Here is a 15,529-nt window from a genome sequence, read left to right as displayed (position 1 = left end):
TTATGGGACAAGCGATGGCCAATTTTTACTTCAAGGGCATTTTCGCCCAATTTGATTTTAACGTCTTTTATCTTACCTGACAATGTGTCATTGTTGCAAATAGTTTACTGTGAAATAACTTTGTGAATCAGTTTCCTGTATTCGTGATTACATCCAACTGATTTCCTCTTCGCTTATTAAATCCAGAATCTCCTGTTATTGCTGTTACTGAAGTCTTCCTTAGCTTGCTTGGTGAAACATCACGTTTTTATAACCACAAAAAACTGAGTTCGTGTTCTTACGACAAAAAAAAATCATGTTGCAGTAAGTGAAGTACTATCGAAGTGAATATAGTCTGTTTGTCTTGAACTTCTCGCAAAGTTACACGAGGGCTATCTGCGCTAGCCGTCCCTAATTTAGCAGTGTAGTCATCACCACCCACCGCCAACTCTTGGGCTACTCTTTTTACCAACGAATAGTGGGATTAATCGTACATTATAACGCCCCAAGGCTGAAAGGGCGAGAATGTTTGATGCAACGGGGATTCGAACCCGCGATCTTCAGATTACGAGTTGTATGCCTTAACCACCTGGCCATGCCGGGCCAGTGAATAAAGAATAAGTATTTTTTCTCTCCAAATTACAGTATTTTTTGTAAACAATTAACTAAGGTAATTTATATGAAATATTTTTAATATTCTATATATTAACAGTAGCCATATTTACATAAGTTATTGAATTAAAATTTTCAAAATTAAAATTTTAAATTTGCACATTCATCAGTTTCATGTTGTTTTTAAAATATTTAAAGTCTCACTGAAAAATTAAACAATGCAATTGTTAACCATTAAACACTTTTTGTTTACTAAATTCCATTGTTCTGATCTAATAACAGCAAATTTCGAAAGTTCAAATTATTTTTAATTGACAGTGAAATCTGAACAATTTTAACCCTAGCACTAATCGCACCTCGTCAGATTTTTTACACACAATCTTGAACGTATTATGTATTTTCTTTTTCAGGTCTCAGACACAGGACAGGTAATTCTTTCGGCGCCTGTCCTGTGAAAGTGGGTTTTCTCGGGGCACTCCCGTTTCCCCCCCACAGCAAAATCTTAGGCATTGGATTTTTAGATCCCAGCTATGGCAACTTTATTGCCATGCCCTGAATCGGGTCGTTTCGCGTTTATGTTCATATTTACTATGACATCTGCCTTTCGGGACGAGTTCTGGCTGTTTTCTCCGGTGTTACCTTTGCCTCGCTCATGAATATTAATTATGACCAACTTCACTCCTTCACCCAAAAAGGGTCAAAATTAAAGAAAAAAAACCAGCTAAATTCAATAACCTTCCACGAAAGGGGATGAAGAGGAACCACAACGTTCCTGAACACCCAGTTGGTGAGAGAATTCTTCTGATTTCTCTCTCTCTAAACTAAACCCCTGCCATGTTAGTTTGCGGTTTTATCTGTACACTAAGTTGTTCCTGCTGATTAGTACAAAACTGCATAACAAGCAGGGTACATTAATTCCATCGGGAGAACAGAAACACCAAGTTCAGCGTTGTAAGCTCGCGAACTTATCGCTGACGTCCAGAGGGACAAATTGGTTGTGAATTCATGGCTTTGTAGGTTGTTAACTTCGTAATAACGTACAAACCACACTGAGGAAACTAAATACAAATACTATCAGTACTCTAATTAATTCAGCTTATTACTGATGTAATAAGGTACGTAGAAAAGTAGCGATTTTTCACTCAGTATATTAAGTATTTATACTTGTGTATACCGATACGTATAATCTATTGTTAAATTGGGAGACTACAACAACCGTTACGAGTTCAAATTTAATTTGGAACAGGTCTAATTCGAACACCACCTGCACAATAAGTTTGCTAAAATTACTCGATTTATTACTTTTCAAGACAAAATTACGATAAAAATATTCACTTCGCAACATTTTCTTAAAAGGCAAAACTAACGACCGAGATATAAAGATTTTTATGTTAGAGGCTTTTCAATGACGAGTGAAATGCGCTTTGGACCATCAAGGAATATGACGCGTGGTTGACACAGGCACCAATCGCGCACGCGGAGGAAGGATGGGATGGTCTCAACCCTCGCAACAGGTAGAAAGTTCTCACCCCGTCCCCCTTTACAAGCATACGATTATTTTAAATTATAGGTTTACGTTACAAACTAAATTTTAAAAAGGCAGGGGCACTAATAGGCTATTGTTATTAATACAACCACCACAGAAGCGTATCTTTTGGACATAAGGATAGACAACTGAATACTTTAGTTCAACGTATTAATGTCGGAAAATAAAACAACGGTGAACACTGTATTCATTATGCTTGGACTTATTTTTTGTTTTGCGATGCTTTAAGTTTTTGTAGTCTCTGGTAGATTGACATCTTTAAGGTCTACAATATTAGTATTTATTCTTTCAAGACTGCAGAAAATATTTCCAATTTTAAAGCTAAATTACCATAAACGTATCATTTCTACGTGTAAATCGTGGTCCTTGTGCCTTAAACGGTTCACTTTCCTTCCTAATACAAACTGAAGTACCATTTGTACCATCAGCTTTAGAAACAGCCACATCTTTAACGCTATAATCTTCAAACTCGGGCTACAGACAACTTCGTGTGAGAAGTAACACGGACTAGGTGGCCATGGTCTCGGAGGCCAATGTGACTGATGAACCAGTTTTAGCAAACAGGATGACAAATTGGTCTTAAATTGAAAAGGACATTTTGTCAATGCATGATAATAGGGCTATTATTTACACTTCATGCGAGGATTTCTTCTAATTATTCTATGCATGATCAGTTGTGTGTGAAAATTACTTAAAGGCCTCTTGGAGCCTTCATTTGCTTCCTGTTTATAATGTATTCTTCTTTGTTCCTGACAGTAAAACAAAAAAAAAATATTGTGTGCAAAGAAGGTCTACACTAGATTGATACATTAGCATGTAAACAAAGAACTAAATCATTTGTAAAGCCATTTTTATCTGAGCAAAGCCTGGTAGTTTGCTAGTGTGCAAATAAATATCTAACAGAAAAGTTAAAAAAAAATAAAGGCATCTCACTACTTCCCAGAAGTTACCAAAGTCTTAGACAAAAAATAAACTTAGAGAAAAATACATCTATCATTAGCTGCAAGAGTTTCAGATGAATCAATGACATAAGGTAAATAATATCCAAGCAAGAAGAACAAGAAGTCTCCAAAAAAGAATCTCACGCATCTGAGATGTCAAAGCTAGGACATGAATAGTAAACTTCATATTCCATTTTAGTAGGAAGTGGGAAGGAAAAGGGTGCTTTGGGCACAAAGGGAGAGAGAGAGAGAGAAAAAAAAGATGGATTCAACTCATAATAGATAGACTAAAAAAGAGAATGACCAAGGGTCTCTGTTGCAACACTCATAAGACTTTCACTGAAGAAAAACAAATGTTTTAAAGTTTGTTTTTAATTGTTTTATTGTTGAAAGTTACTCATTTGTTGTAATTTTTATTGGTTAAATCTGAAACATAACATTTTTGCATTAGTTTTAATTGTCTTATTTATTGATCAGCTTTAAAAATACTATGTAGTTATGAAAATATGACCAAGTTATGATTGGCAATGATCACTACAGTAGTTTTGTAAGCTCCTTTATAATAAGATATATATGTTTGTGTGTATGTATATGTACGTACAAACACACTAGGAAAACAATCTAATCAAAGTTTTCTGCTTGCATGTTTTGACAAATCTCACCCAAACATAGCATATAAATAGTCCTTGTTATATGTGCCGTGTTATATGGAATTAGTGTTTGAACCTGACCCCTCCCTCTCCCATGAACCCCTGTGTGTTCCTCAAGTTATCCTATTGATTTTAACAAATCTTGCAGGTGCCCTTAGAAAGTAACATAGGGGAGTTTGTGTCAATATCTTCCTCACTCATTATATTACTCTTCAGATGGCTCCTTTCTGTCTGTCTCCAATCTCAATGACATTTAGCACGTACCCTCAAATGGCCCCTAAATTTGATCACCATACATTGAATCCACATCTTATATTCTCCCCTAAAAGGCAGCACAAACTGAAAATAAATGTTTTCTTTAATTTGGATAACATCGTGCTAATGAAAATATTTTTATAAATACTTATCCATTTTTGGCTGTAGCAAAACATGTATGATTTTCTGATACTAAGATCCGTAATATAAATAAAAAATACAGAACTTACTTCAAAGGCTTCATTTGCATCAAAGAAAACATGTCTTCTCCATGTGCAAATCCATTTCTTTGGTTTTCTTGCACTTTGTAAACATCCTCAAGGGTAGCAGGTGATTTAAAAACCTCAAATAGTACCTCACCACTAGATATATTGGCACATCCCAAATCTGGAGCATCTTCAATCTTATCTCCAATAGTAAGTAGCTCTGATAACGCCTGATTACCCTTTTCTACCTCATTTATCGAATTATTACTCTGTTGAAACACGCCATCAATTTTTCGAATATTGGCTAAAGCAACATCTTTGTCTTGCATTTTTGTTAACAATTCACCAGATGAAACATTTGACACTCTCCATGGTTCATTTGAATCAAAACTGCACTCAACAATGCTTTCTTCTGCAGTGAAAGTTAAAGACTTCATTTCTGAGGTTTCCAGTCCAAACTCTATCACTCTTTTAGTTACTTCTTCAACCATGTCTTGCTTTTTAAAGCTTTGAAGAAAATTTGGTTGTTTCACTCTGATGTTTTGCAAGTGAAATGTATCATCCACAGAGTTGTTCTGAGGTATGTGAGGACAGGAGTTTTGTGCAGATGAGACTTGAGAGGTGGGTGGTTGGCCTGAAACACCCAAAGAAAGAGTTACAGTAGTTGAACCTCTGAAGGAAGTGTTAATATTACAAATCACTTTTTAACAAATTTTGAGAGAGAATTAAACTCTTCATAATGTCTTTCATTTAAATAGTAAAAAAAAAATCATTGTATGCAAATGTTTGGAATTTGATTCAAATAAAATTACTAAAAATGTAAAGAATTACATGCATTCACAGTACATTCAGAAAAAGACCTGAAATACAGGGTAGTCAGAAAATTCTAAATTTTTAATTTACATAACTTTTATTAATACATATTTTAAATTGAAAACAGGTATTATAAAGTAATGTTATATTCATCGAAGTATTATATATATTAATACAAATTGAAAAAAAATCTCTAATTTAATAGTATCCACTACTTTAGTTATGAATGGTAAATGCAATACTAAAAAAAAAAGTTTCTGTAGCAAACTGTAGAATCCCAACTATTTTGTTTTGTATATTTTTCACACACTCATATTTTTTATATCATTTGTTTTATGTACAAAGTTCCCATTTTTTCTCGTGGATTTTTAATCCATAATGACATCACAGCTTTAAAACAAAGAGTTTCTTCAGTTATCTTTCAAGAAACAGGATTCATTTATTTTACCAACTAAATACAAAAAAAACCTTATAACAATATTTGAAAGCAAGTTTATAATTTCAGGATATATTATGAAATACCTGCTATATTTTAATATATATATGTAGTATTCTTGTATTCTCAATACCAGTGCAGGGTTAAAGTTTTTGTATGGTTACTAAAATATAAGCACAATGTGCTATAAAATGTTTTATATAAATACTGGTAGAATTTCCAACCTAAGTATGTGTGCACCAAGAAAAGAATGACACTGAAATTATTAGTATGTATATCACTTTGGATAGTACCTATATAACTGGTAGAGTACCATGAGTAATCTTGAGGTGTCAGTTCCATAAAACATCCATAAACCTAAAACCTTAATATTACTATACACACACACAATGCCACTCTATACAGATTGAATAAAGACTGAGACAGGTATACATCACCATTAGCACAGAGGAACAATGCATGTTCAGCATGGTTTGATTCAAACTGAAACTGAACATTACTATACATGCATGTCACTGAGTAAAGTTAGAGCAATCTGAAACCAAAACTCTACCAATTGTATATGAATATGTTACTTTATGTACCATAAAATAGACCAAAACAGATATCTCACAATCAGTATACAATGCTACTGTGTGAAACACAAGTTAAAACTGAAACCATTACTGTGCACATAAGATGTCACTGTTTAAATCAAATTTAAAACACAAGCCCCACTTAAATAATCCAATAATAATCTCTCTCTCTCTCTCTGTGTGTGTGTGTGTGTGTGTGTGTGTATATATATATATTAAAATGTACATGTTAAGGGTTACCTAATAACAAAATGCTTCAAATCACCTGTAAGATCAAACATCTTTAATTTTTCAAATATCTCTGTTCTTGTCACCCCCTCCAAAAACGTTTCAAGCTTTGCTACAATCTGTACATCTTTCGGTGTTGCTCTCCGAGCCTCTTCTGACAAACATGCAGTGTCTAATAAGATTGCTCCTGTTTACCACAAAAGAATACGATAATTGTTTTCAGTTGCAAAGTTTAACTGAAGAAATAAATCTGGTCTTATTTCATTTACACAACAGAGAAATTAAATTTTATGAAATATGTTAATAAATGTACTTCAACTGTATAAGAGTTGCAACACCTGACGCTTCAATATTAAATCATTTTAAGTTCTGTGCTCTTGGAGATATAAATTGTTTCAAATTATTAACATCATTAATTAAACTCATTTATTCTAACAATGTTTATATTTATCAGCTATTTATCAAAAGAAATATTGAAAACAAATGTTTTACTTTACCCTTTCAGAAACATTAGGGATGTATTTAGATAAAAATATCGTATACCTGATTGATTAACATACTTACTGTATAAAAGCATGACAATTTGTGGATCTAGATCAGAACTAATGTTTAACAATTTTTCTGCCACCAGAGTGCAACAAGAGCCAACCATTTCAATTGTTGTATCACATCTGAAGTGATAAAAACAGTTTTGAATTTTGACTTGTCAAAATGTGTAATATTAAAAATATGGAAAAGTGGGCACATAAAATTCACCTTCCAAATAAAAACATATATTAAATTATAAACGGAAAACATTTTCAATTCCACTCCTATCAGAAATGTTCTATCGAGAGAGAACAAAAATCTCTTAACAGGCAAAAAAACACCAACAACATTGAAGAACTTTGTCAATTATGAGTGGTTTATTTTGGCCTTTGTATCATATACAATTTGCCACGATCTCAGCTGGCTGTAATATAAAATAAACAGACTAATCGTGAAGAATTATTTCAGGTAAGTGGATTTAACACAGTTGAAAATATCAATAATACTATAATTCTATATTAAACTTGAAGTTAACCATTTGAAGATTGTGCACTTATGTTCCAAGAATGAAGATTTTTCAGCCAGGAAAACGTTTTTGGAATAAATTCAGAACTATCAAAGTGGAAAATTAGGAATATTTAAGGATTATCCCTAAAAACATGTTGGGTAAAATTAGGATAAATATCCAGTCCAACACTGTGATAAAAAATAATTTCCTTGCTAGTACTAACTAAAACTTAAGATACATCTACCACATATCAATTATAAAACTTTAACCAGCTAAACTTGATTAATGTAACCTTGAAGATGAAGATACTGGTGTCTTAAACTTAATGTTTTCTGAAATTGTACTAAAAAACAAATTACATGATTTCCTGCTTAAACCACATACATCTAACCACTAGTTACTAGACCAGAACAAAAACTACACAATTGTGTACATCCCAACAAGAACAGAAACCAAATGTTTTATATTTTTAGAACATTGCAGGACTATTTATGATAGTTAAGGAATTTTTGTAGAGAGGATTCACAAATTAGGAGTTTTAAGGCCAATGGAATTACTGCTATCCTAGTGTTTACTAAAGACATCATAAATCACACCTCTCCAGCCTAAAAAAAAAGGACTATCTCAGTACAAAAAAATACCAGTACTTCCAGAACCTAATCTTCTTCCCAATGATTCACTAATGCAAGACTGAATACTCAAAGTCTTGCCTCTGGAGTATTATTTTTATCATTTAAAGTTTTTGGAACTAACAATACTCCAGATAAAAATAGTTAATAGTGAGTGCATACCATCTTTACCAATTATCTTGCATTATTTCTGCCTTGTATATATAAAATGCAACTCTTTCACTATGCATGTTACAAAGTGATCTAGGGTCTTGTGTTCATAATAATTGTGCTAAAAATGCTCATTATACAATTAACTTTGAGAATTTCCAATATAAACGTTTATTTACCAATGTACCCATTTGGGATTTTGAGAAAAATATTACAGCCTTTAGGTCTGCTCTGGTATTTAAATATTATTTTTAGGCAGTTTCATTTCTAAATTTACAATGAACAGTTTTCCAAGTTTTTTGATGTTCAAATCATTACATCAAAGGCTTCTCAAATGGATATGACAAAAGCTTTGAAAATTTTACTGAAGCCACTGTTAAAATAAAAAAATGTCTTATATATAAAAAAAATATCCTTTTGGCACCATACCTGTCTCCTCTATCCTTGGCCTGATATGTGTGATGGTGAAACACCTGTACAGAGTTTTCTAAGAACTGCTGGTCTGCACTTATAATATTGTGATCCACCAGGGTCAAAAACAATTTTCCTTCATTTCTAAGTTTCTATAAAGACAAATATTATACATACATACACAAGAACAATCATTTCCATCAAAAACCAAAAGAGAAAGAATAATCAGTGATGTCGAGAAACACTTGTAGAGAAATATATATGCAAAAACGGCTCGTTTGGGTTCAGAAAATATTTTATATCCTGTTTCTTTATCTGAAGATCAAATTTAAAGTGTGCAATATGCTTTAAGCTCATATGTGATTGATTAGAGGTGATCTTCAAGTATTTATCATATAAATCCATAGCTGTACTAAATGTACTTTTGCAGAGTGCCCAAAAGTGCTCTGTTTCAAGAGTAAACAAAACCAAAATTAAGAGTAACAAATATTTTTATTTCTTGCTTTTGAAGTTCATATGTCATGTGCATACTTTACTGACATCACTACAGATGTAAACAGATAAGAAAGAACATTTTATTAATTTATTTCTCAGTTATAACTTGTCACTTGATGTCATCATTAAATCAAAATGGCTATAAAACAACTTTTTTAAAGATCACTTAAAGATATATGTTATGTATACTTTTTTATCTCAAATGAAACTTAAAAAGAACAGGACTTAGAAATGAAAGCATACAAATGATGACACACCTGGTGATGCAAGTTTTCTAAGACACCACAACACTTGCAACATAATTCACTAAATAAATATTTCAAAATTTTGATTAAGTTTTAAGATTTTGGTCTCACTTGTTTTTTAAGATATGAAGTGGAAGATAAAGTGAAGAACTAGAAAAGTATCCATCTGAAAGATGGCATATTGTACTCACTTCTAAATCAATTTCATCCTTACAAATAAGTAGGTTAACTGGAATATCAGTTTCTTCCAGAAGAAAAGTCACTTCTTTTCGTAGCCTCAATTCTTTCCTCGAGACATTAATAACAGGCAGCACAACATGATGTGTCTTTGGTTTAATCTACATATTACAAAGAAGTTTCAAATCTTGCTTAATTAATTAATTTTCAGGTGGTATAAATAGTTTTCTGAAGCACTGTTTTTGTTTTAATAAAATGCCATGTGAATTAAAGTTCAGAAAATTATGTTATTGTTATCACATTACACATCTTCAATATTATGTTGATGCTATACATCTTGTTCACATTGCAACACTGATCCTTGTGTCTGAAATTATTTTTAATATTATTTTATGGGTATTACATTTTAAGAAACGTGTTTTATTTGCAACAAAAATATTCTTTTAAATTATAACCTTGAACTTCTAGTACACTATACCAGTATACTCAGCAATATTTTTTGGTATTTTATAAAGATGTATCCCAAAATACAGAAGACAAACTGCCAAGAACATACATTATTAAAATATTCATTAGCCCCTTCACTCTCTGTCACCTAATTTATGGTTTGTTGCTTCTAATAAAGATGTTACACAAATATTCCCAATTTGCTAAACATTGTATATGTAAATCAACTATTCACGGTCTTATAGAAATTAAACACTACTGCAAATTGTCTGTGCATATTTTAATAATCATTGTATGTACCAAATGTTTCATCTCTTGGATTAGAGACAAGATACTAATAAATGCTACAACAAGCTTGTAAGCAATAACTGAGAAACACAGAGTTGCCAATATGACTGCATGTAAACATGCGTAACCAAGGTAAAATTGTAAATACTTTAAAGACATCTTACATAATTTTTTTGCAATTGGAGGTTCATTTTTTCACGATATAAATAATTCTGAAAAAATTCAGATCTACATTTGTAAATAGAAATATCCAGTAACATTATGAATCTTTTTTCATAAAATTTACACTTTTTTTAAATTACCAAAGAATTACATATTCAGTTAAGTACCTTTACACTTACCTGGTTAAGAAAAAATGCTGTAACAATTGTGGCTGTAGCTGAGGTCAGGTCACAAGGCTTGCTGCCCAGTACAACATGAACTCCATTAAATTGGTTCAAATGCACCTAGGATAAGAAACTATAACCTGAGGAATGCCTCAGACACATTTTTCCAAAGCTCTAAAATTCACGATGGCATAACTGAGGAAGGTGAGGCACAGCTGGTTCCTACAATATTTATTCTAAGATAATGAGCAGAACTAAAGTGTGTTTGTCTTAATTTTAATAAATCTACTAATAAGACTAATTAGCCAATGTCACACATTCATCAGGGAAGAGATAAGACAATAACCAAGTAATTACTGTAACAGTCAATTAGTTTTGCTTCATTAATTGATAAATTACTAGCCAAATTAAAAAATTGTACACATGCACTTATGCAAGTTTCATATCAATGTCAGTAAGGATCCAGAGAAATTAGGTTATAAAATTTGGTTTCTTTGAAAACATTGTATTTAATCCTGTTACAGGTATTGCAGTGGATTTGATGTACCTGGAGTTTCAGAAAGAATTTGATAAAGTACCATATAAAAGGTTTCTTAGGAAAATCACATTTAAATGTTGGATAGAAGTTAGTAAATAAATGAAGTTATAGTGTACTAATATAAAAAGTAGATTACCTCATGGCTCTCTGATACGTTCTTTGTTAGTTCTCATTTTCATTAAAAACAATGATAACGGAATCGGAAGTAATTTGATTACATGCATGTTAACAGGTACTTTAAGTTGTCCTGAATGTGTTGCAGTTTTGTAGACAGGTCTGGACTCTATGGCGAGTTGAGCTGATACCTAAAAGAGCTGCTTTATAACCTTCATGAGAGTAATGCTATCCATACTGGTCATTAGAACAGTATTCTTATTGCCTTGGTGTGAAAGAGCTGAACATAATTTTTGAAACATCTATAAAGTCTTCTATGTAAAGCATATTAACTAATAATAAGGCATACAAGATTTTAGGTAAAAATCACAGAAACTCATTAGGCACTGACGGGTTATGGGTCAAAGGCCATCCAATTGCATTTGACTTGCATTCAAAATTTTACTGAAGTACTATTTTATGAATTTCCAGCAACAAGTCTGGAATCAAATTGTAGATTATAATTCAAACTTTAATATTATATATTAGTTTCTTAATTTAAATTTAAATAGTAAAATAACACATCCAAATATAGATTTTAGTGAGTCATGTAGTACGTTGAATTCAGCACTGTTTAAAATTAGATGTTTGTGATTTCTAAGTACTATGTCTATAGTTTTGCACAAATCAGAAACTCAAAATACTAATATTATCGAGCTAGAATATAAAATAATAACCTCATATTTTATTTTGCCGAGATATGGCTTATGTACTGAATCAAACAGTGTACCACATTCACCTCTTTCCATTTTTGGAAACGGTCCCTTACATACACTTACTTCCTTGTATGACATGTAGAATATTATGCTCAGTTTTAAGCACCTTACTTATGATGTTCAGTTAATTGAATAAAATTAAAAAAAGGAGTCCAGAGAATAAGTAACATCAAAATTCCAGGTTTGAAGGTGGTCACCATTTGAAGACAGATATGATGTTTTTACTGGAGATACTGAGAAGAGTACAGGGAACATAACTTACATTGTTAAAGGCTTGAAATTCATAAATACTGTTGACGTCTTTATAAAATATGAAAAACTCACATACAACACCTGGTAAAGTTGTGTTACTTTTCTGGTAATAGGGTGTGTTTAGCATCAGATGTCATGCAATTGCTTCTCCAATTACAAATAAAACGAAATAAATAAATCATGAACACAAATACAAATCGTTTTAATTGTGTCATTACTTTGAACGTTTTTTTTTAACAATACGTAACATTCTTAAATGAGTTCATAAATGATAAAGTATTACCCCTATAATTTAGGCACTAGACCAGCTTTACCTTTTATAATTTACTTACCTGACCAAGTAAGGCTGACTAACAAAATATAATAAAATAATATATGCAAACTAAAATTTTTTTATAGTCTTACAGCTGTAGTAAACTTGAAGCAAATTAATTTAAAAAGTGCAAACTTGTACAACCTCAGACCTATAGTCTGATATTCGAAATGTGTTGTTCATAATCATAGTAAATAATTAATAATAATGCTACCAAAGTCCAAAAAATAATATAAAACATGGTAATAGTATTACTATTTATTATACAAAGGCTTTACTGTTATAATTTATTTCTCTATAGTGACAAGACTAAACAGTTATTATATTAAAATTTAAAGGAAAATAAACACACACGATAAAGTCAATCAAAAATTTGTCAAAATACAAAGTTAATCATTCAACTCACTAAATAACTCTTAGCAGTTTTTAAAAACGCCTCCATCTTAATTTCCCTAGAGGCTACTAAATTACTGTTAAATACACCACAACGTTATGCCATAATACTACTTATCAATGAAACTCCTACAAAATCACATGTCAACCGGCAATGTTCCACTGCTTCTAAACATAAAAAAAGATGCTACTAAAGAGGGCGTAGCTTTCACTAATTTTCATAAATAATTTATTCAGTCACCACACCCATTTGAAGAGAATTGACGTATTTTTCATAACTGACTTTATAATTCAACTAATAGGTATATATAAAGATTTCAACCTTTTTAAGGATATCGACAAATTTATTGTATTGTAACTAAAATTATGATGCGTTTAATATGTGAGAAGCAGTTATATTCTATTTTAAGGTGCAACCAGAAGATAACCTGAGAAGGTCGAAACGTTGTTTTCTGCTTTATGTTGGTAAAATTATTAACACACATACTAGCCGTCCTGAGATACGAATGGTTAAATTAGTTCGACCATACGTTGGATTTCACATACAAATGTAAACAATTACTCTCTTGTACTATAAAATAGCATTATTCTTTAACTTTGTCAGCGAATATTAAAACTGTTTTATAAAATTCTGTCGAGAAAGAAAATAGACATTTAACTCCTTATTGTTTTCCGTTTCTCACGTAGCATATATATATAAAATATATTTATTAATTTAATTTTGGATGGCCAGATGGGTTAAGGCGTTCGACTCGTAATCTGAGAGTCACAGGTTAGAGTCCCCGTCGCACCAAACATGCTCGTCCTTTCAGCCGCGGGGGCGTTATAATGTTTTCGGTCAGACCCACTATTCGTTAGTAAAAGAGTAGCCCAAGAGTCGGCGGTAGGTGGTGATGACTAGCTGCCTTCCAATTCAAAAACAAACAAACAAATCATTTAATTTTATGTTTGTTTCAATGACAATTTTTTGCCAATATCCAAAACAGCGTAAGCTGAAATAAAACCGTAAACTTGTTTATATACTATTGAATTACTCAGTCATTATACCAAAAATGTTGTAAAATTATTTTGTACAAGCTTTAAAAATTATTCCAAGTGAGAAAAAGATTTGTTATTTAAAAAAAAAAGCCCGGAGATATCCACTTAAAGTTCAAATCTCTAAGTTCTCCATAAAACATTTTTTCGTCAATCTATTCTAGGTTACTGGTTTTAAAATCGAATTACCTTCATACTTTTTAGAGTTAACTAGCGTTGTATACGTAATAACCAATAGATTTTAACTTTAAGAAATATAAGTTCTTTATTATAATTGCTAGAAGAGAGATATTCACTGTAGCTACCATATCAATTATGGTGCTTCAAAATAGGACCTCCAGTGGCTCAGCGGTATGTCTGCGGACTTACCACGCAACTTTGGTTTCGATATCCGTGGTGGGCAGAGCATAAATAGCCCACTGAATAGCTTTGTGCTTAATTCAAAACAACAACAACAGCTTCCAAATAGAAATTTCAATGCTTAGTTGCACAGTAGTTGGTACTTTTAAGATTGTTCTAGTAGTAGTGTTCTATGGTTATCGTCACCATAATTTTAAGGCAATTAATTAATGAGCAAAGGCATTAGCAAACAAGTATGGAAGAAGCAACTCTATATTTTATATTATAAAACTGAATGTTGTGATCTTAATATACGTATATGTAAACAATATTTGCAATATGTTTTCTTTGGTTTGACAGGAAATCGTCTAAGTCGGTTTTTTCCCAACCTTAAGGCTGCTGGTTTGAGTTAAATACTGTAAAGTTTTACATTGTGCTATAAGTAACTATATTTCAGTACAAAATAACACTATCTATATTCATGTTAAAGGTGTAAGACGTTACTTTTGAATGTATACTTTACAAGGGCTATTTATGCATAGCAGTCCCTCGTGGATAAATTAGAAATAAATCAGCTGGTTAATTGTATCACTCGAAAAACCCTCGGGCGACTTTTCTGTGACTGAATTTGACTGTCACTCTTATAGTGCGTCCACGGGCACCAAGTTGGAAGAAGCATGTATTTATCAGAAGGACTATGAACCCTCGGATTAACAATTTGGACGCGCTAGCCAATAGGCCACGCCCAGATATTATGCATGCTAATTCAATAAAACGAATAGTAGTGTAATGGTATAATATTAACTTATTGTAATGGAACAGAATGTAAGAAGTACGATGTTATCCATTGATACGGCCCGGTAAGGCACTCGACTCGTAATCCGAGGGTAGTGAGTTCTAATCCTCATCACACCAAAAATGCTCGCTCTTTTAGCTGTGGGGTTGTTATAATGTGACATTCAATCCCACTATTTGTTAGTAAAAGAGTAGCCCAAGAGTTGGTGGTGGATGATGATGACCAGCTGCCTTCCGTCTAGTTTTACACTGCTAAATTAGTGACGGCTAGCGCAGATAGCCCTTGAGTAGCTTTGCGTGAAATTAAAAAACAACAACAACAAACAAACCCACTGTGAAAGCAATAATACAGTCAAACATCGATATATGGCGCTAGTTGGGGTCCAAAAAATTCGACCGCGTTGTATCTGATTGCGCCTTATACCGATTTGATTATATATTTTTTTGACCCTCGGGGTGAGCGATAATGCAAAATTTACGCGTTTTGTAGTGAAATAAAGAAAAACAAACAAAACTACTTACACCAATGATATAGCATTTTTTTATTTTT

General features: G+C 32.2%; 1 protein-coding gene across 3 annotated transcripts in view; it reads right to left on the bottom strand.

The window, feature by feature from the left end:
• LOC143224857 (uncharacterized) overlaps positions 1 to 12,986 on the bottom strand; it is a 52,155-nt gene extending 39,169 nt beyond the window's left edge. For 2 of the 3 annotated variants that reach the window (XM_076453227.1, XM_076453226.1), the window contains exons 1-7: positions 12,824 to 12,986; positions 10,461 to 10,565; positions 9,399 to 9,545; positions 8,486 to 8,619; positions 6,806 to 6,912; positions 6,279 to 6,428; positions 4,214 to 4,823 (exon numbers count right to left, since the gene is read on the bottom strand). In XM_076453227.1, coding sequence (XP_076309342.1) covers positions 4,214 to 4,823; positions 6,279 to 6,428; positions 6,806 to 6,912; positions 8,486 to 8,619; positions 9,399 to 9,545; positions 10,461 to 10,565; positions 12,824 to 12,859 — 1,289 coding nt within the window. In that variant the 5' untranslated portion in view covers positions 12,860 to 12,986. The remainder of the gene's footprint in view (positions 1 to 4,213; positions 4,824 to 6,278; positions 6,429 to 6,805; positions 6,913 to 8,485; positions 8,620 to 9,398; positions 9,546 to 10,460; positions 10,566 to 12,823) is intronic. The other variant, XM_076453228.1, reaches the window with a different exon arrangement.
• Positions 12,987 to 15,529: the final 2,543 nt, after the last annotated feature.

This window comes from Tachypleus tridentatus, chromosome 9, assembly GCF_004210375.1.
Source record: "Tachypleus tridentatus isolate NWPU-2018 chromosome 9, ASM421037v1, whole genome shotgun sequence".
Lineage (NCBI taxonomy): Eukaryota > Metazoa > Arthropoda > Merostomata > Xiphosura > Limulidae > Tachypleus > Tachypleus tridentatus.
Note: the sequence above shows the minus strand (reverse complement) of the source record. Positions and strands in the feature narration are given on the sequence as shown.